At 36.8% G+C, this 16192-nt stretch overlaps 1 protein-coding gene across 2 annotated transcripts in view; it reads left to right on the forward strand.

Annotated features, from left to right (window-relative positions):
- Positions 1-16192, forward strand: part of GRIA4 (glutamate ionotropic receptor AMPA type subunit 4) — a gene marked incomplete at both ends in the record, with an annotated part of 215918 nt that overhangs the window by 156946 nt on the left and 42780 nt on the right. For both annotated transcript variants that reach the window (XM_082279260.1, XM_082279259.1), the window contains 3 exons: positions 3570-3776; positions 10087-10457; positions 11828-12026. In XM_082279260.1, the coding sequence (XP_082135386.1) occupies positions 3570-3776; positions 10087-10457; positions 11828-12026 (777 nt within the window). The remainder of the gene's footprint in view (positions 1-3569; positions 3777-10086; positions 10458-11827; positions 12027-16192) is intronic.

Genomic DNA, 16192 nt, shown 5'->3' on the forward strand with positions numbered 1-16192 from the left:
AATAATAAAGACTTCAAACCGAATCCTGGACACTTTATTCAGAAAAAAAGAAAAAAGATCACCAAAAAACCTTCCATTGACATTTACAGAAGTTTCTTTCAGAATAAAGTGTGATAATGTGTCCCACACCTGTTCTAAAAATCAGAAGTTTCCTTGCACAGATATTCGTCATGTTTACAAATTATTTTTGCAATGGTGAACATTTTGAAAACCACTTTAGAATAGGAAAACCAAATTTAGATCTGTTTGTTATTTGGGTTAGTTACTTTGTCCAGCTTCCCTTATAGTACGAATCATCAGTTGTGAGCATTTAACTGTACACATGAATTCGTGGCAATGTGGTGGAATGATTTGTTTACATCTATAAAGGTAATTGTTGCAGACATCAACTTGTATTTGCAAATGTTAAGTATTGTTATAAAATTGTGAATTATATGAGTAAAGCTTGCACCATTTCAAATATCTGTTCTGTGCTAGTCATTGGTCATTTCAATGTGGGCTTTTCCTTGATTCACTACCCCATAAAATACTATTAAGCAGCTGAAATCTTGCAAATATTGCAGTGTTAAACCTCATTCAGCAGTAAGTCAGATGTGTGTTTTATATCAGTAGGTTAAAAGCTGATAGTCCAAAAATATAGTAAGTACAAATATGGTGGGGAGAGATAATCTTTCTATTAGACAAGATGCTATAACTGGAAACAATGAAAAAGTAGGTCTATGTTTTCAGCTATTTCAGCTGACCTAACAGAAGATATTACCTCTCCACAGACTACTTGCATCTCTTGCATTTTTAGACCACCATGACTACACTAACATTGCTGCTAACTTCGAAAATGCTATTGCAATGGATTATACAGAATAATAAGCTCTTTTTCAGTGCCACAGATAGAAAAGAGCATCAAGATATGGCTAAGTACATGCTTATTGATCAATACAGATCTTTCATGACTTCACAGTGTGAGCTTGAAAGTTTATCTGTGTAAGTTACTTGTTAGCAAACCAGTAAAACTTGCCTTTCAGTGTCCTTTCATTGTAACATCTGCACACCTCATCAATTTGAAACACCCTCAAAATCTTAAATGGACAGGATTTAAAACTAGGGCAACTATTTGATTTTTTTTTTTAATACATTATCAGAAACTCACATGGAGTCCCACCTGCATTCCACCATCAAATTTTACCTTGAAAGCAGATACCTGATTATTTGTCAGGTAAAAGTAGGCACTGCAATTAAAGAGGTATAAAATAGGCTAGGAGGGAAAGCACAACGTAGTAAGCAAGTGGTAGTAGGTGTTGCTATTACCTTTAATTGTATCATTTCACACTGCCAGGTCACACTCAGTGGCTGCTTCCTTGAAAGCAGTCACAGCAAGGCATGCTACCTTACTCTGTAAGATAATTGCATTACACAAAATGTTCCCTGCTGTATTTTGTTCTAAATCAGTGAGATCACAATAAAGAAAGGGAGGAGGATGGGGAAGAGAACCAGTGTGATTCCTCCAAGTACCCAGCAGATCCCTGTCAGGTCATGGTGGTCACTCCACTGGATGGGATGGTCTCTGCTTGGACCTACCAAGGACAGGATTGGGCCACCCCACTTCCCTTCTCAGTGTTCCCTCACAGAACTCCTGGGTAGGAGGGCTGAAGTTTGTTTAACTTTTAACAGAAAAATGACGCATCGGTCACTTTGCTTTGCTGCACAGAAACAGTTAAAATGCTTTTTCTGCAGCAGCCCTGCCAGTGGTGAGGTGCGGGCAGAAGCAATGTCTGGGTTTTGGAAGGAGGAGCTAGCTGAGCTGGCATACTCTGTGCCTGTCTTCTTTAACTCCATTGCCAGAATCATCTCCTGGTGTGACTCTAGTTGCATGCCTTTGGCCAGGGATTTATGGCTGAATCAGAAGAGCTAGCAATCACTAACTCTGGTCTTTGGAAAGCAAAATTGCTTTTGAGGTGCAGCAAGCAATGTAGCTGAAGCTTGTAAGGAGAGTTCACAAATGAAGGACACTGTACAGACTTGGTTGCCCTTCTAGCAAGCAGTTGGCTAAATCACAGACAGGACACATAGTATTTTTCAAGTCTGTTTATTTTAAACCTTTTTTTTTGTGCAATAACCTGTGTGGAAGGACCTGGATTTTGGCTCTTCCTCTCATGCAAACAAAAAGCCTATGTGAGGGAGGAGCATTTTATACATGTGGCCAAAATACTTCTGAAAATCAAGAACTACTGCAGAGATCAAGATCTCCCTGCTTTTCTCCCTCCCTCCCTTCTAGAAGACCAGTAGTTGAGATCAAGGTGATTTAAGTGGGGATTGGAATACAAGGAAAGCTGCAGGCTGCTGGTAATACTCCGCAGTTTTCCTTTGAAGATGCAAACTCTGTATGGGCAAAGGCACTGCACTGCACTCGTGTAATACCACCTATCCCCCCTTGTTAGACACCTAATAGAGACTACAAAATTGTTGTTGCTTACAGCTGATGTTCTTGTAGTTTCAGTGAAGCAGACATTGTTGCACTACATGTTTAAATTTATTTTTTTTACTAGTTATGTCTGTAGGAAAGATGTGAATAGGGCAGAGTATTACCAAGGTTAGTGTCAAAAGACCAACATTTGCCAGTGCTAGCACAGAGAAAACTTAAGTTGCCAGTATTTTGTGATTTATATTCAAACAAAGGGTGACCTAAGTCACCCTTTATATTAGACAAATATTTCATCTAGAACTGGCTCTGAATATGAATTATGTGAAGTGATTTAAAATACCATCAGAAAGTATAGTTTCATTTAATAATTTCTAAAGTCTGAATTCACACAGAGCTAAAAAAAACAACCTTGATTTCCCAGTGACATAATGTTCACTATTGCGATAGTATGGTTTACACAGGGAATGCAAGACCCACTTTTCAAGACAGATTTTACTTGTTTCCAATGGCACTCACTGTCCCAAAATATTTGGTCCTTCTTTTTCATGCAGCATGTATGGTCACTGTCAACTTAATACCATTCTTGTCCTTGCACATCACTTAAGTTCATCCTAAACAACCTTGCAGAATCTGCACTGTTTATTTTAAAGTGAAGATGCATATTTCCTTGGGGATATACTTCTATGTTCTCACTAAAATGTGTGTAGCCTCTTAGTAACTATGCATTCCTCAACAAAGGAAGTCAGTCAGGCTCTGCATCTGAAATGTCATAGGCAGTAACCACACTGTGTTAGAGGATATGCTTGCTTACTGAAGTAAGAAGTGTACATTGTACCTTCATGATCTCACAGTCCTTTGCACTGTATAGGCCCAATCTCTATTCATGCTTTAAATTTAGCATATGCTGCACTAAGGTCTTTCATTTAAAACAAAGTAAGGTTGATAATTCTTGTGAAATATATAAGCCTAATTAGTGTAAAGAGTATACCTTGCCAGAAGGATTTTTGTTCATACATTTTAATTTAAATGTGCTAATACTGTCCATGAACTTTTGATAAAGTGTGTGTTGTTCAGTCAGTTCATGACATGTTTTTTTTCCAGACTATATTTGGTACACTTCTCCTTTACAGTTCTACTTCTTTCATTATAGGAAGCCCCATATGTTATGTTCAAGAAAAACCATGACACGTTTGAAGGGAATGACAAGTTTGAAGGATACTGTGTAGATCTGGCATCAGAAATTGCAAAACATATTGGTATCAAGTACAAAATTGCCATTGTTCCTGATGGAAAATATGGAGCAAGGGATCCAGAGACAAAAATCTGGAATGGGATGGTGGGAGAACTTGTTTATGGGGTAAGCATACCAATTTTTGAAGCAGGATTTAATTTATCATAGTATAAGTCATAAAATAGGAAATATATGTGCATTTTATTTAGCCTTGGGGTCACAGAAAAGAAACAGAATCTCATTTCAGGTCTGTGTGCTTTCACTTATTTTCAAGAAAAAATCAAGTACTTTCATGCAAGTTCTACTATTTATTCAACTAGTACCCTGGAACATTAGAACATCCATAGTTTGCATATCCCTTAAAAATTCATTAATGTTAGAGATCATCTATTCCTGACACCCTGTAAAGCTTATTTGGGAAGAATATCACTCATTAATTCATTTTCATGGAATGGTGGACAGATCTTTTAAAAAAGATGGGATTCTTGGTCTAGATTGAGAAATGGAAAATCCACCATCATATATATTAAACATAGGTAACACACCACTACAGACAAGTAGATAATTAGGCAATTCAGAATGAAGACAGACTTTTAAGATGACCATCAATAATAAAATTTAAGAGCAAACCTGGTAAGTTTAACAACTGAGAACGTTATGTTATAGAGTGATCTGGAGAAGGCTTCTTCAGAATACCATAACACTTAGCAATTCTGTTGACACATAAAGCTCCAATATTTAAAGAAAATAGTTCCCACAAACCAAAATAAATATTTGCAGTATCTGGGATTACCAGAAGTAGCAAAACTCAGAGCTGAGCTTGCTGATGACTGCAGTTGCCAGTATCTGCACTGAGAACAATTCAGAATTCTTAGAGAAACTTTTCATTTCAGTGATGGAATAAAAAAAAAATCCTCAAATACTCAAGTGCGAATATTTCCACCAAGAACTCATAAAGTGCCTCAACTTCCCCATAAAAAAATTCCTGCATACCTTTTGCTCCATCCCCAGTTGCATTTTTCACAATTCCATTGACAGTTTGGGCCATATGTGGCAAAGGCCTCATGGCTTTTGTAGCAGCTCCATTTCAGTTCCCTTCTGTCAAGTTTAGTATAGCTGATAAATTCTCCATTAGCATCAGTTCAAGGGACTCTGCAGAATGAAACAGTTTCTGTGCTGTAGGAGTGTGGGAAATGTTGCCCCAGAATTTCGGTGATCTCCCCTCCCCACAGGAATGAAAAGGTTATATCAGGTTCACAAAACTGTCCATGTTCTTAGAAGTTCATGAAGGAACCAAACTCAATTTTGTCTTTAAAGAGTAGAAACACTGAATCTCACCAAACATGTATCTACTTCAGTGGCTTGAAAGCACCTCAACTCTTAGGATATTAAAAGATTTTTCAGGCTTATTTTATCAAGTATGGAGGTTACTCCTTCTCTGGCTTTTAATTGCAATAGCAAATTCATGGACATCAATGGCCAAGCACTGTTTTATAGTAGAATGTTTTTTCAATAATCCAAGAAATTTTACTATTTATGAGAAAATCCTTTTGCACAGATGTACAGTTTCAGTGGTCTATCATCTAGTCAAAAATTATAGAGGAAACTTGATATTACACTTCCGTTTTCTGTTTGTTTGGGGCATTTTTTTTCCTTCTTTTATCTTAAACCTTATCAAACCCAAGCTGCCCTAGGACTAGACTGAAATAAAAGTGCTGTTATGAAGCTCACACAGATGTGTCAACACCTGCAGCTGTTAACAGAGCTGAAATCAGTAAAGCTCACAGGCATAAAGAACCTTTTGCAAATTACCCACATGAAGAAGGACAAACCAGAATACATGGCCAACACTTCATTTTTTGTAATGGAAAAGAGTGAGGAGGAGGCTCTTTCCAGCTGTCTGTTTAGGAAGGCTGCAGTCTCTCTGAGTCTGGGACATGCCCTGGCAATGAGCTGCAGCAAAGCTCTTGGAGCTGCTTTTTTATTGAAGTCAGCTGTTGCCCAGTACATTTGCTCCACTGTCATAAGACTCCTTGAGGTTTTATCTATCCTAGTGTATCAGTGGCACCAGGGAGTGTCCCTGTGCTTTGCAATTCGCCTCATTAATCTGCTAAGTTGCAAGAATGGTCTCTGGTATATTTTTGGCCCATAATTACTGTCCAAAACAAGTCCTGAGCCCAGCTGGACACTGGGACTGAGGAGAGACCTTTCCCTATAAGCAGCTTGAATGCAGCCATGCAGGTTTAGAGGTCGGGTGACTTTCACGGCAGCAATGCGGTCTGTCCAGTGCCCCTGGGCCTCAAGGCCAAGAGCTACGCCAAGTGTGCTTTATGCACTTTTACAGGTGTAGCTTTGAAGGAAATTGTTCTTTCTGTTACTTACAAAGTTTTCTGCTAAAGATTTCCACAGGGAATCCATCAAGAGCATCCTCCCTGAAACTTCCTTGAGTCCTTGCCAGATGATATACAGAGCATCAGGTTCCCAGGCCTATTCCACATAGAGAAAGCGGAAAAATCAGTCAGCCAGAGACTTTGCTGCAAAGCTCTGCTAGAAGAGCGTGTTCATCTTGTCTGATAGATCCCCTAATCATAAACACAAGTAGTCTGAGTAGCTGGCTGTGTTTCAAGCAAGGCTTTTTATGTGCAGCCAGGATTGGGAGAGAATTTGCAACTGAATTAGCAAGTTGACGAGATGATCTGTTTGGGAAACATTTTACAGCTTTTAATTCCCTACCACATTAACGGATTAACAGTGTTGTGCTGGCCAGTGAGATTGGAGCCTTTCTGTACGACAAAAAGGGTTCCTCTGCTCTCCTGATCTTACCATCATACCCCAATGCCCCTTAGCCCTATCCATATTACTGAGAGTGGACACAGGAAAACTTTATCCCATGTTCCCTTAAGACCTGTATGCACCAGAGAATGGTCTGTTACCTGGACACTCAGTTGCTGCACAGAGAAACTTAGTCATTTCCTAAAATCTGTGGTTGATTTTTCCATCTTGTCCCAGAGGAAACATCATAAAATGCTGTGGGGTACAGTTTTGTTAAGATTGTACAGAATGCTGTGGTGGGAATGGTTGCTTATTTTCCTGTTTTGTTTTTAGCACATTATTAAAAACTACCAGGAGATCTTGGTCACTTGTCCCTGATGTATCCGAATGCATGCAATAATCCATGTGGATTCTATTTGCCTTGATATCTAGCTCACAGGAGAAATGCTGGCTGGGGATGAAATGCCATTAAGCATATATAACAGGTGTTTCCAAATTCACTAGCAGTCAGCTCCAATTAAATACTCATTCTCCTGACACAGAATTCTTTTCTTTCACTGCTTAACAGAAAAGATCAAAACTCATTTCTCTGAAAATCTCAGAAGCCATGAGCTTCTCAGATTGAAATCACTTTCTGCATGATTTTTCTCAGATAGCTTTACTACCTTCACAATACTTGGATCAAGCATATATTTTATTCACAAGGTTATAATAATGATATGTTCTGGAAAAGAAAATGTCTCTCACCATCAGAATCAATCTTTTCTCATTGTATAATATTGTCAGGATCCAGAATCCATCTGTACTTGGTAGTGGTGGAGCCTTGATTGAAATGCTGTTACAGATGCAGTTGATTTAACTGTGAAGTATCATTACTCTTTGTCAAAACAGATTTCACTGGCAACAAAATCATTAATTGTTTTTGCACCATGGTTATATTGTTAATCATTTAAATCCATAATTATATGGTGTACATTAACTGGGCAAAGCACAAATGCTGGTAATTACCATGAACAGCTATTTTCATTATTTAGCTTTCGCAATGAAGAGTTTATGCAGGCTTTACATGGCACACAGTAGACTTACAAAAATAATAATATGATCAGTCTGGGGGGCTGCAGTTTCTCCATTTTTATGGCATTTAATTATGACCTAGCTATATATTGTCCATTTAAATTTGTTAGCATTAAATGGATTTATCTACATTCTGAATTATCTGATACTAGATCACTATTGTAAAAAATGGGTTAAGTTCCTATTTCTCCTCTTTAACTCCTTCAAGTACTGCAGGCAGCTAGTTCTGATGTTGTTCAAATTCTGCATATTCTATTTGAGCATTTAAATTTGGTAAGATAAATCCTATACAGCATTTCACATATAATATGCAGTGTGCTAAGTAAGTATTTAAAATCTCCTAAATTCACTCTAAAATGGTGATGTCACTTTTCCAACTCACACTGTGAAAACTAACAACCCCCAGGGATTTGGGTTTTAATCCTGATAGAAATCTGCAGACAGAAAAAAAAACCATTAGCCAACACCTTTGAAGATCAGTGACCAGGTCTGTCATTTACACTGAGTTAATGAAGATACCACTATGTGACAAACACAGAGAAGATTGGCAGGAAGGGATCACAGTTGCCATGAGTCTTTCACCTCATTTCAAGGACTCCACATTAGGCATTCTCAGTAATCAAAATTTAGAAACACAAAAGACATTGACTCTAAAGAAGGAAACCATTCTTCTGGAGAAAAGCTGTTTATGAGTTAGATGAAAAACAAAAGTATGCAGAAAAGCCAGTAGCTCAGACCATCCTACAGTCTTTAGACTGCAGAAACTAAGTTTACTTTATAATTTTCAGGCTACTTAAAAATATATTTTAGACATGTTACCCTTCTTCATATAATAGCTATTTTCATAAAATATCTATTTCAGCCTGACTTAGGTAATCACAAGGCATCAAGAAGTCAAATTTTTAAAGATGCTTTGTACAACAAAATGTAAATTAAAATTCAGAGAATTAGCATTGTTATCATAATGTTTACCCATGAAATTAACACCAGAGGTAATTTCTGATACCTTTGCAAAATTATGATTTTAGATGCATTGCTTAAAATATAATTACTTTATATAAAATTTCATTAAGTGTTTGCATCACAACTATTTCAGAATGACAGATATAACCTGATGATTAATATATAGCAATCTTAATACAAATTTGCATTTTTGGGACATTGCACTGGAGTCAGTTCTTTTGAATTATTCACAATTGCAAAGCTGCCAAAACAGGTTTAAATTTTAACTATGCAATATTGGTTTAAAATTAAATTCCATAAAACATATGTAACTCCATATGAATTAGTGCATAAAATAAAAACCACATATTATTTTAAATGCATTTACCTGTTTCTAAGTTGTAAGATGACAAAAAACCCCTCCATTTCAATATTTTCTTTTCTTTAGCACACAGGCTATTTACATAACACTTAGATTAAACTATGTGAGCACGTCCTTATTCTTCAGCATGTTTTAATCTCATTGAAACAACAAAGTGTTCACAAAACACAGTTACTCTCCTGAGCCTATAAGCTGCATAGAAGTCCACACTGGTCACAGAGCATGGGCTCTGCTCTGTGACTGTACCTAGACACACCACCATGATGATGAACAGGTGAAAGGTTTCAGCAGCTCTTGCATCTGTTCCCCTCTCAGAGGTGCATCCTTTGACCCAGGTCCCCATACAATTCCCATCTGAAGTGCTGCTGTAATGACAGCTTTAGTGTAAAAGGCAAGGCTAGGCAAGGAGCAAACCTTAATGTAATGTAGCATCCCTAATAACAAAAACTATCCATTAGCTTAGCTCCAGTATTTTATAGTGCATGCAGACATCATTATTAGCAGCCATAATCACCTCCATCAATAATGATTCATTCAAGATTGGCATCTTCATCCTAAAAACATGTTAGAAACACATTTAAAAATATTCCTGACACTAATGGGAATGGATTCAGCACACATTTTTATCCTTTTATCACATGATTTTGCACACCTCTTCCCTGTATATTTGCCATTTTTTGCTGTTTAAAATCTGATTCAGTCCTATTGAACTATCCTTCCCTTGAGACACATCTGTGCATTTTGGTGGAATCACAGCAACAGTCAATCACTTTTGCAGCCTCATGCTATTTGGAGCTTTCTTGAGTCTATGAACTGCTTTACCTCCAAATATTATTATTTTTTATGAAAATCTGACAATTAATTACTGTTTCTGGGATGTTAAAAAATCTCTATATGTTCAGTGACAATAGGGTCATTCTCGTTTTTCATTCTTTCTTGAATTCCTTTATTTAAATCTAAATTAATGCCTAAAATGATCTTCCTACACTGCTGCTCACCTCTGTAAGATTCAAGAGTCTTCTCCTTAGCGGAAAAATTAAGTATTTGCATAATTCTGTAAAACAAAAACCTGCAATGTGTATGTTTTACTGAAAGCATATTGAGTAAATGCAGAGTGTGATAGAAAGAAACAGAAAAATGCTACAAAGAGCATTTAAGCCACAGTGTCCTGCTGTTAATAACAAACCTTTGGAATTAGCTGCTTAGCCAAGTGTGTAAGCCAACATCAATTAATCTATACATCTATATTTCTTTTTTTCTTTATAGAAAGCAGAGATTGCTGTTGCGCCTCTGACCATCACTTTGGTACGAGAAGAGGTCATTGATTTTTCTAAACCTTTTATGAGTTTGGGGATATCCATTATGATCAAAAAGCCCCAGAAATCTAAACCGGGAGTGTTTTCCTTCTTGGACCCTTTGGCGTATGAGATCTGGATGTGCATAGTCTTTGCCTACATTGGTGTCAGTGTGGTCCTGTTCCTAGTTAGCAGGTTTAGTCCATATGAGTGGCACACAGAAGAACCAGAGGATGGGAAAGAAGGACCCAGTGACCAGCCTCCCAATGAATTTGGCATATTCAACAGCCTCTGGTTTTCCCTGGGTGCCTTTATGCAACAAGGATGTGATATTTCCCCAAGGTTTGTGTCAAATCTTTTTACATTTGCATTTTATCTTCCACACTGAAGCATAAAATCTTCCTTCGTTAATTTTCCTGGTAATGTTTTGAAGTTCATTCTTCAGGAAGCCTTCTTTTTTTTAAAAATTTTTAATAGCCATGATAAGAGCAACAGATAATCTGCTTTGAATTTCAGTCATTATTATTATTTTACTGATGTCAATGTGCATAAACCACAAACAGCTCTCAGAAACAGCAGGTGCACACAGGGGAAATTCCACTGGGTTGACTTCAGAAGAACTGTGTTGTTGCTAGATTAGTTCCATTGTGTTGCAACCATGAAATGCACACAGTTGTGCTGAATGTCTGCCTTGCATCAAGGAATGTCCCATGTCTCTTTCAAGTTCTACAGTGCTGCTTCGCAAATATTGCTGTCTGTGAGAGACAATATTTGACTTTCTGTTTCTGAGAAGCCACGCTGCATTGCTCAGGTGTGCCTTACAGAGCATATGCCTCAGATCTAGTAGATGATTAGTCCTATAATACATGATTAATCTGTAATATATGATTATCTAGTACATGATTAGTCTAACACATGCAGTCCTGAATTTCTCAATGTTTTAAGATGTTCTGGAACTTTAGTGGGCACTAACTAAAGCTTTTTAATTAAACCTTATGACCCAATCCTTCAAATTTAAAGGCTTCATTTTAGCCATTTGCAGTGAAATGTTGAGTGTTCAGCATTGGCCTAATCCTTCTATTATTGAAGGTTGCAATAAAACTGGTAGTGATTAAGAGTGGATGTACATTACTCCTCAACAACCTTCTCGTCAAATCACTGTTACTGAAAAGGAAAACATAAATTTTTACTTAACAGAAATGTCTCTTTTACTACAAAATTCTTGCTTCTTAAATAAGAAAAATGTGAATGTTCAAATGATTGTAGTAGCTTGTGGAATTTTTGAGAAGTTTGGGTGACAGGAACATTGTAATCCTAGAGCCAACATAATCCATGGGCAATTTTTTTTTTTTAAGAGGAAACAGAAAAAGCTACTGATTTGCAGCTACCATGCTTTACTTTTGTCTCCAAAAAGAGATTACCTATCCAGTATTTTTGACAATTTTTTCCTATTTTTAGGCATGTCCTGAAATAATAGGAGCACTGAGATTACTGTTCAAGAGCAGTGATACTCATTAGCACAGTGGACTGTACTGTAGATATTAAGATTCAAGAGTAGAAACCTTTATTAATATTTCAAATGCAAATGATCATCCTCCCACTGATTGTTACTTAATAACAAATGTTCAGCAATAATGGTGCCTTCACTCTATCTCTCTCTTTCTTTGTGGCTCAAGAGACAGGAAAATGTGCATTATCTTATTCATGTTTAGATCCCTCTCAGGTCGCATTGTCGGAGGTGTCTGGTGGTTCTTCACGCTCATCATTATTTCATCCTACACTGCTAACCTCGCTGCTTTCTTGACTGTTGAGCGAATGGTCTCACCCATAGAGAGTGCAGAAGACCTCGCCAAACAAACTGAAATTGCTTACGGGACGCTGGACTCAGGGTCAACCAAAGAGTTCTTCAGAGTAAGTTGGTGCATCCATTAGAGCAGCTGTGCCTACCAACTGCTCTCATAAGATGCTTGGCAATGTGAAATAATGTGACTTTGCAGTTATATGCAGTATAGTTTGTACCTCCTGCAATACTTCAGCTACATTTTTACCCCCACAAGACCATTTGTTGGAGATTTCAGTTTTTTTGATCTGTGGAAAGCTTATTGATCCTGTCACCCTGGGCAAAAGAGATGCCCAGGGGGATACTGAAGCCAGTGATAATTAAAGCAGCATTGCACTATTGATTCATCTGAAGCTACAGTACTGAAGTGATGTGCAGCATTGAAAGCCTGTGATGGTAACATGGAGTCTTGCAGGTTTTGTTTCTGCTTATGGATTTGGCTGTGTGTATTTTGCTTTAGGGTCTTGGGTGGTGGGCAGGAAATGCATTTTTTAATTTGCTGACTTTCAGATGGATAATAAAAAGAAAATTTAACTCGAGGGGATGTGGTTGGAGCATTAGGAAATAGCCTAAGTAGCCATTCATATGCCTTTGCTGTCTCTATTGATTACTTCATTTTCATTTGCTTTCCTGCGTTAGTGTGGTTGGTATGTAATCCTCATCATTTGCCAGCTGGAAAGCACGGAGCTCAGATATCACAAGGAGTACATAATAAACAGTCCTTCCTGCTTTATTTCATGTGTTCAGCAGATGAACGTTAAGCTCAGCTGACTGAAGTGAGTTTAGTGTTTGAACACAGAAATGCTGTGAGCCAGTAACACTTCCTTGAAAATTACACAGCTAGGGTCATAATTTATGTGAAATGTGGAGATTAAGGAGTTTTTGGAATTTCAGGAAGATGGAATGGAAATTTCTTCTTATTGCCTACTTGAAAGGAGAGAGTTCTGTGTTAGGTACTCACACACACCTTCACTGTTTTCAGTTTGGCCACATTGAACTCAGTAAACCATTAACAAAATTTTCAATGCAATTTGGAAACTATAGACAATATCCATTTAAAGGCAGTGTCTCAAGTGAAATAACCTTTTTATTGCAACAGATATCCCCATAGAAGAGCTTGCAAATCTGTTCTGTTAGCTGCAAAAACAGTATTTATAAGATACAAATTTCACTTAAGAAACACACAGTGATTGGACCTTCACATCCAGAAACTGATAAAGGAGTTCAGTTTAACCTAGTTTTCCAGATTTCTTCTGTAGACACTGGAGAAAGAAAAGCAGCCCTGTGCATGCTGTGTGGGACATGTGTGTTATGTAGAAATAAATCACACATTAAAGTATCTGCTTCTTTACTTGAACTCTAGAGGGATCCAGCTGAAATGGCTAGGGTGCTTGGTGCCTCATTTTTAATGGATACAGTTCACTGACAAGTTTCTAATGGCACCTGTCTTACTCTATAGTCAGGGTGTTGGTATACACAATATGTATACGTACGCTACAGATGCTCTCTGGGAGCTTTATTTTTTATCCCAAGTGGTAGAAACTCATCTTGTGGTCCCTAGAAGCCCTGTTTTTATTCCAGATGTCTACAAAAATGTTGGTATCAAAATGTAGAAGGCCCACCTAAGAATTGAAATATGTTGGTACTGATACAGCCAGATGTCCTGTTTTTTAATGAGTATAGTTCATCCTATTGATTTTTTATATTCACCTAGGGTTCACCCCTAAACACTTCTTTAGTTCTTTTTGTGTAAAGTTACGTATTTAATTCTTGAAACTCCAGTCTCAGTCCATCATAAGTTGAGGTGGTAACCACAATATATGGGTACCAATTGTTCATTCTACTAGAATAAAGCTGTGATAATACTTAAAAACATGATGCTGATGGCCAGTCAGATTTACGTAGTGTTGTATTTATTAACTTGTTGCATTTTCAGGAGTATCTAGTGCTTGCAAATTTTTTAGGTGATATGCAAAAATTAATTCCCAAAGAAACAATAGAGAACGTAGGACTGGAATTGTTTTCTTAAGAGTTTCAAAACACTTGTACAAGCCATTGTATTGAAGTAATGAGATAAGATATTTTGATGTAGAAACAATTTTGGTCACAAAAATTTCATGGCTCTTTTAAATCATCCTATAAACACAGAAACTTTTTCAATATTTTATGCCAGTTCTCATTTTAAAGAGAAGACACTATAATGAAGTAAAAATGTTTATGCAACAGCCCTTCTTTCACTTCAATCTTGAAGGGTTAAGAGAAAAAAGAAGAAAAATCAATGTTGCTCTTTTTATTTTTTCTTTTCTTTCAAAATACAGAGGGAAACATTAAAAGTAACTACAAATACAAAATATTATTGCATATGCAAAATTTGAAGCTTAATCAAGATTTGAACAGTGTTGATCACTTTTTTTAAAAATGGTGCCGTTGAGGCCCTGCTTTCAAATTATTTCTAATCTCTGTCACAGTATAGTGATTTTTAGTGGTACTCTGTTCTACTTCTGAAAATATTTTTCACAAAACAGGGAGAAAGATAAAAAATATTGGCAGATAATATTGACACAAAAGCTCTTTTCATAATACATAAATTAACACCTAGCCTGAAACAATAGTACAAGACTTGTGTGCCAAGTCTAACATTTTGTGTGTTTGGAAGCAATTCACTTTTTGGTATTAGAATCATGTGTTTTCTGTCAGTGGTGATTATCTGGCTGAAGATGAGCCTTCAGGACATTTGCTCATCACAGTGTCATTTCTGATCAAAATGTCAGAAACTCTGAACACCTCTTCAGCCTGTTTTAAATCTGGATTGAAAGCAGAAAAGAGAAAATAATTTTAAAGCCAACATAAAGAAAAAGAGGAACTTTGATACTGTTAGCTGTTAGGTTCTCTTATTTTCTGGTTTAGATGCAGTGAGGGTTGTATTTTCCAAGCAGCTTGTTTAAGAGGGAAAGTAGTTAGTTTTAGCAGTTCTACTCAGAAAAGCCCAACATGAAAATTATCCCAGCTTGGCTGACTGCAGGGAAAGCTGCAATGTTTCCTCATATGATAATAAAAAATATCTATTGGTTCACTCTTCAGTTTTCACTCTGAGTTGACATGTAGAAATTGAATGTTAACAAATGAAAGTTTGGTGGAAGAAAATGTTCTTTCAGAGCACATACCTTGTTAGACTTTCCATATTTTTTATATTTTGATAGGCAAAGGAAACTAGATTCTATTAAAAAAATAATTAAATACAACCTTTTTCAATTGATTTAGGGCAGTGTTTCCTTTTACTAATCAAGCTGTTTTATGTGCTGCATAGTTTTAAATGAAAGTGACCTATTACATGGTTGCTTTATAAAGAATTAGATGTAATGGACGTTAAGATGTGAGAAATGTTTGGAAGCGAAGGCAAAGGCAAGAAAATATTCTTGAAATTATGGCTGATTCATTACTACTCTCTTCCATTTTTCCTTTTTGTAAATTTAAATCCATGAAATTACATCAGTATTAAGCAAAAATAATGCCTTGGTGGCTTAGAGTATGCTCTGCTCCCAGCCACTATTATGTAAATGTGAAGTAGCTGTGACTACAGTGGAAAGAAAGGGTGACAAGTCAGGATGTGATTATGGACATACACAGCTGATGTTGGTTTGAATGTTATTATATTTGACAGAAAGATAAAGTTATGCATACAGACAAACTAAAAAAGGAAAGCATAATTTATGCTGTTCTGCTATATGGTATTTTTTTTGAATGTTTTTGGTTAAATGCCACTTATTTTCAAGATAGACTTAGGTCCCGAACAAGTTATTTTCTAAGTAATAATACAATCATTCAGTAATTGGTAAAAAGAAGTGCTTCAGGGAAATTACTCCCACCTATAAAAAGGCTCAGTTCCAAGTTCTTAAAACCATTTTCAGTTTATATAATACTTAGATTATAGGATTTGGTATTTGTTTAAATAATCTAAGGCCCTTTGTTTTGGGGCTTTATAATAATGAATATTTTCCTGGAGTACTCAGCACAGTGTAGGAACAGGCTCATAGACCAAATCTTGCTTAGCTAGAAACTCCTCATGACTCAAATAAAAGCTGACTTGAGCATTAGGTTAAAAAGTCCTTTTTGCAGCATACATAGGGGAAGACAAATGCCATCTGTTATTATAAAAACACTGTGTAGTGTTCAGCTGACACACTGCTGGTTCGCATGTATGTATTCCTATTGCTGGAGGAAGCAAAGGAGTTGTTGA

This window comes from Coloeus monedula, assembly GCF_965178545.1.
Source record: "Coloeus monedula genome assembly, chromosome: 3".
NCBI lineage: Eukaryota > Metazoa > Chordata > Aves > Passeriformes > Corvidae > Coloeus > Coloeus monedula.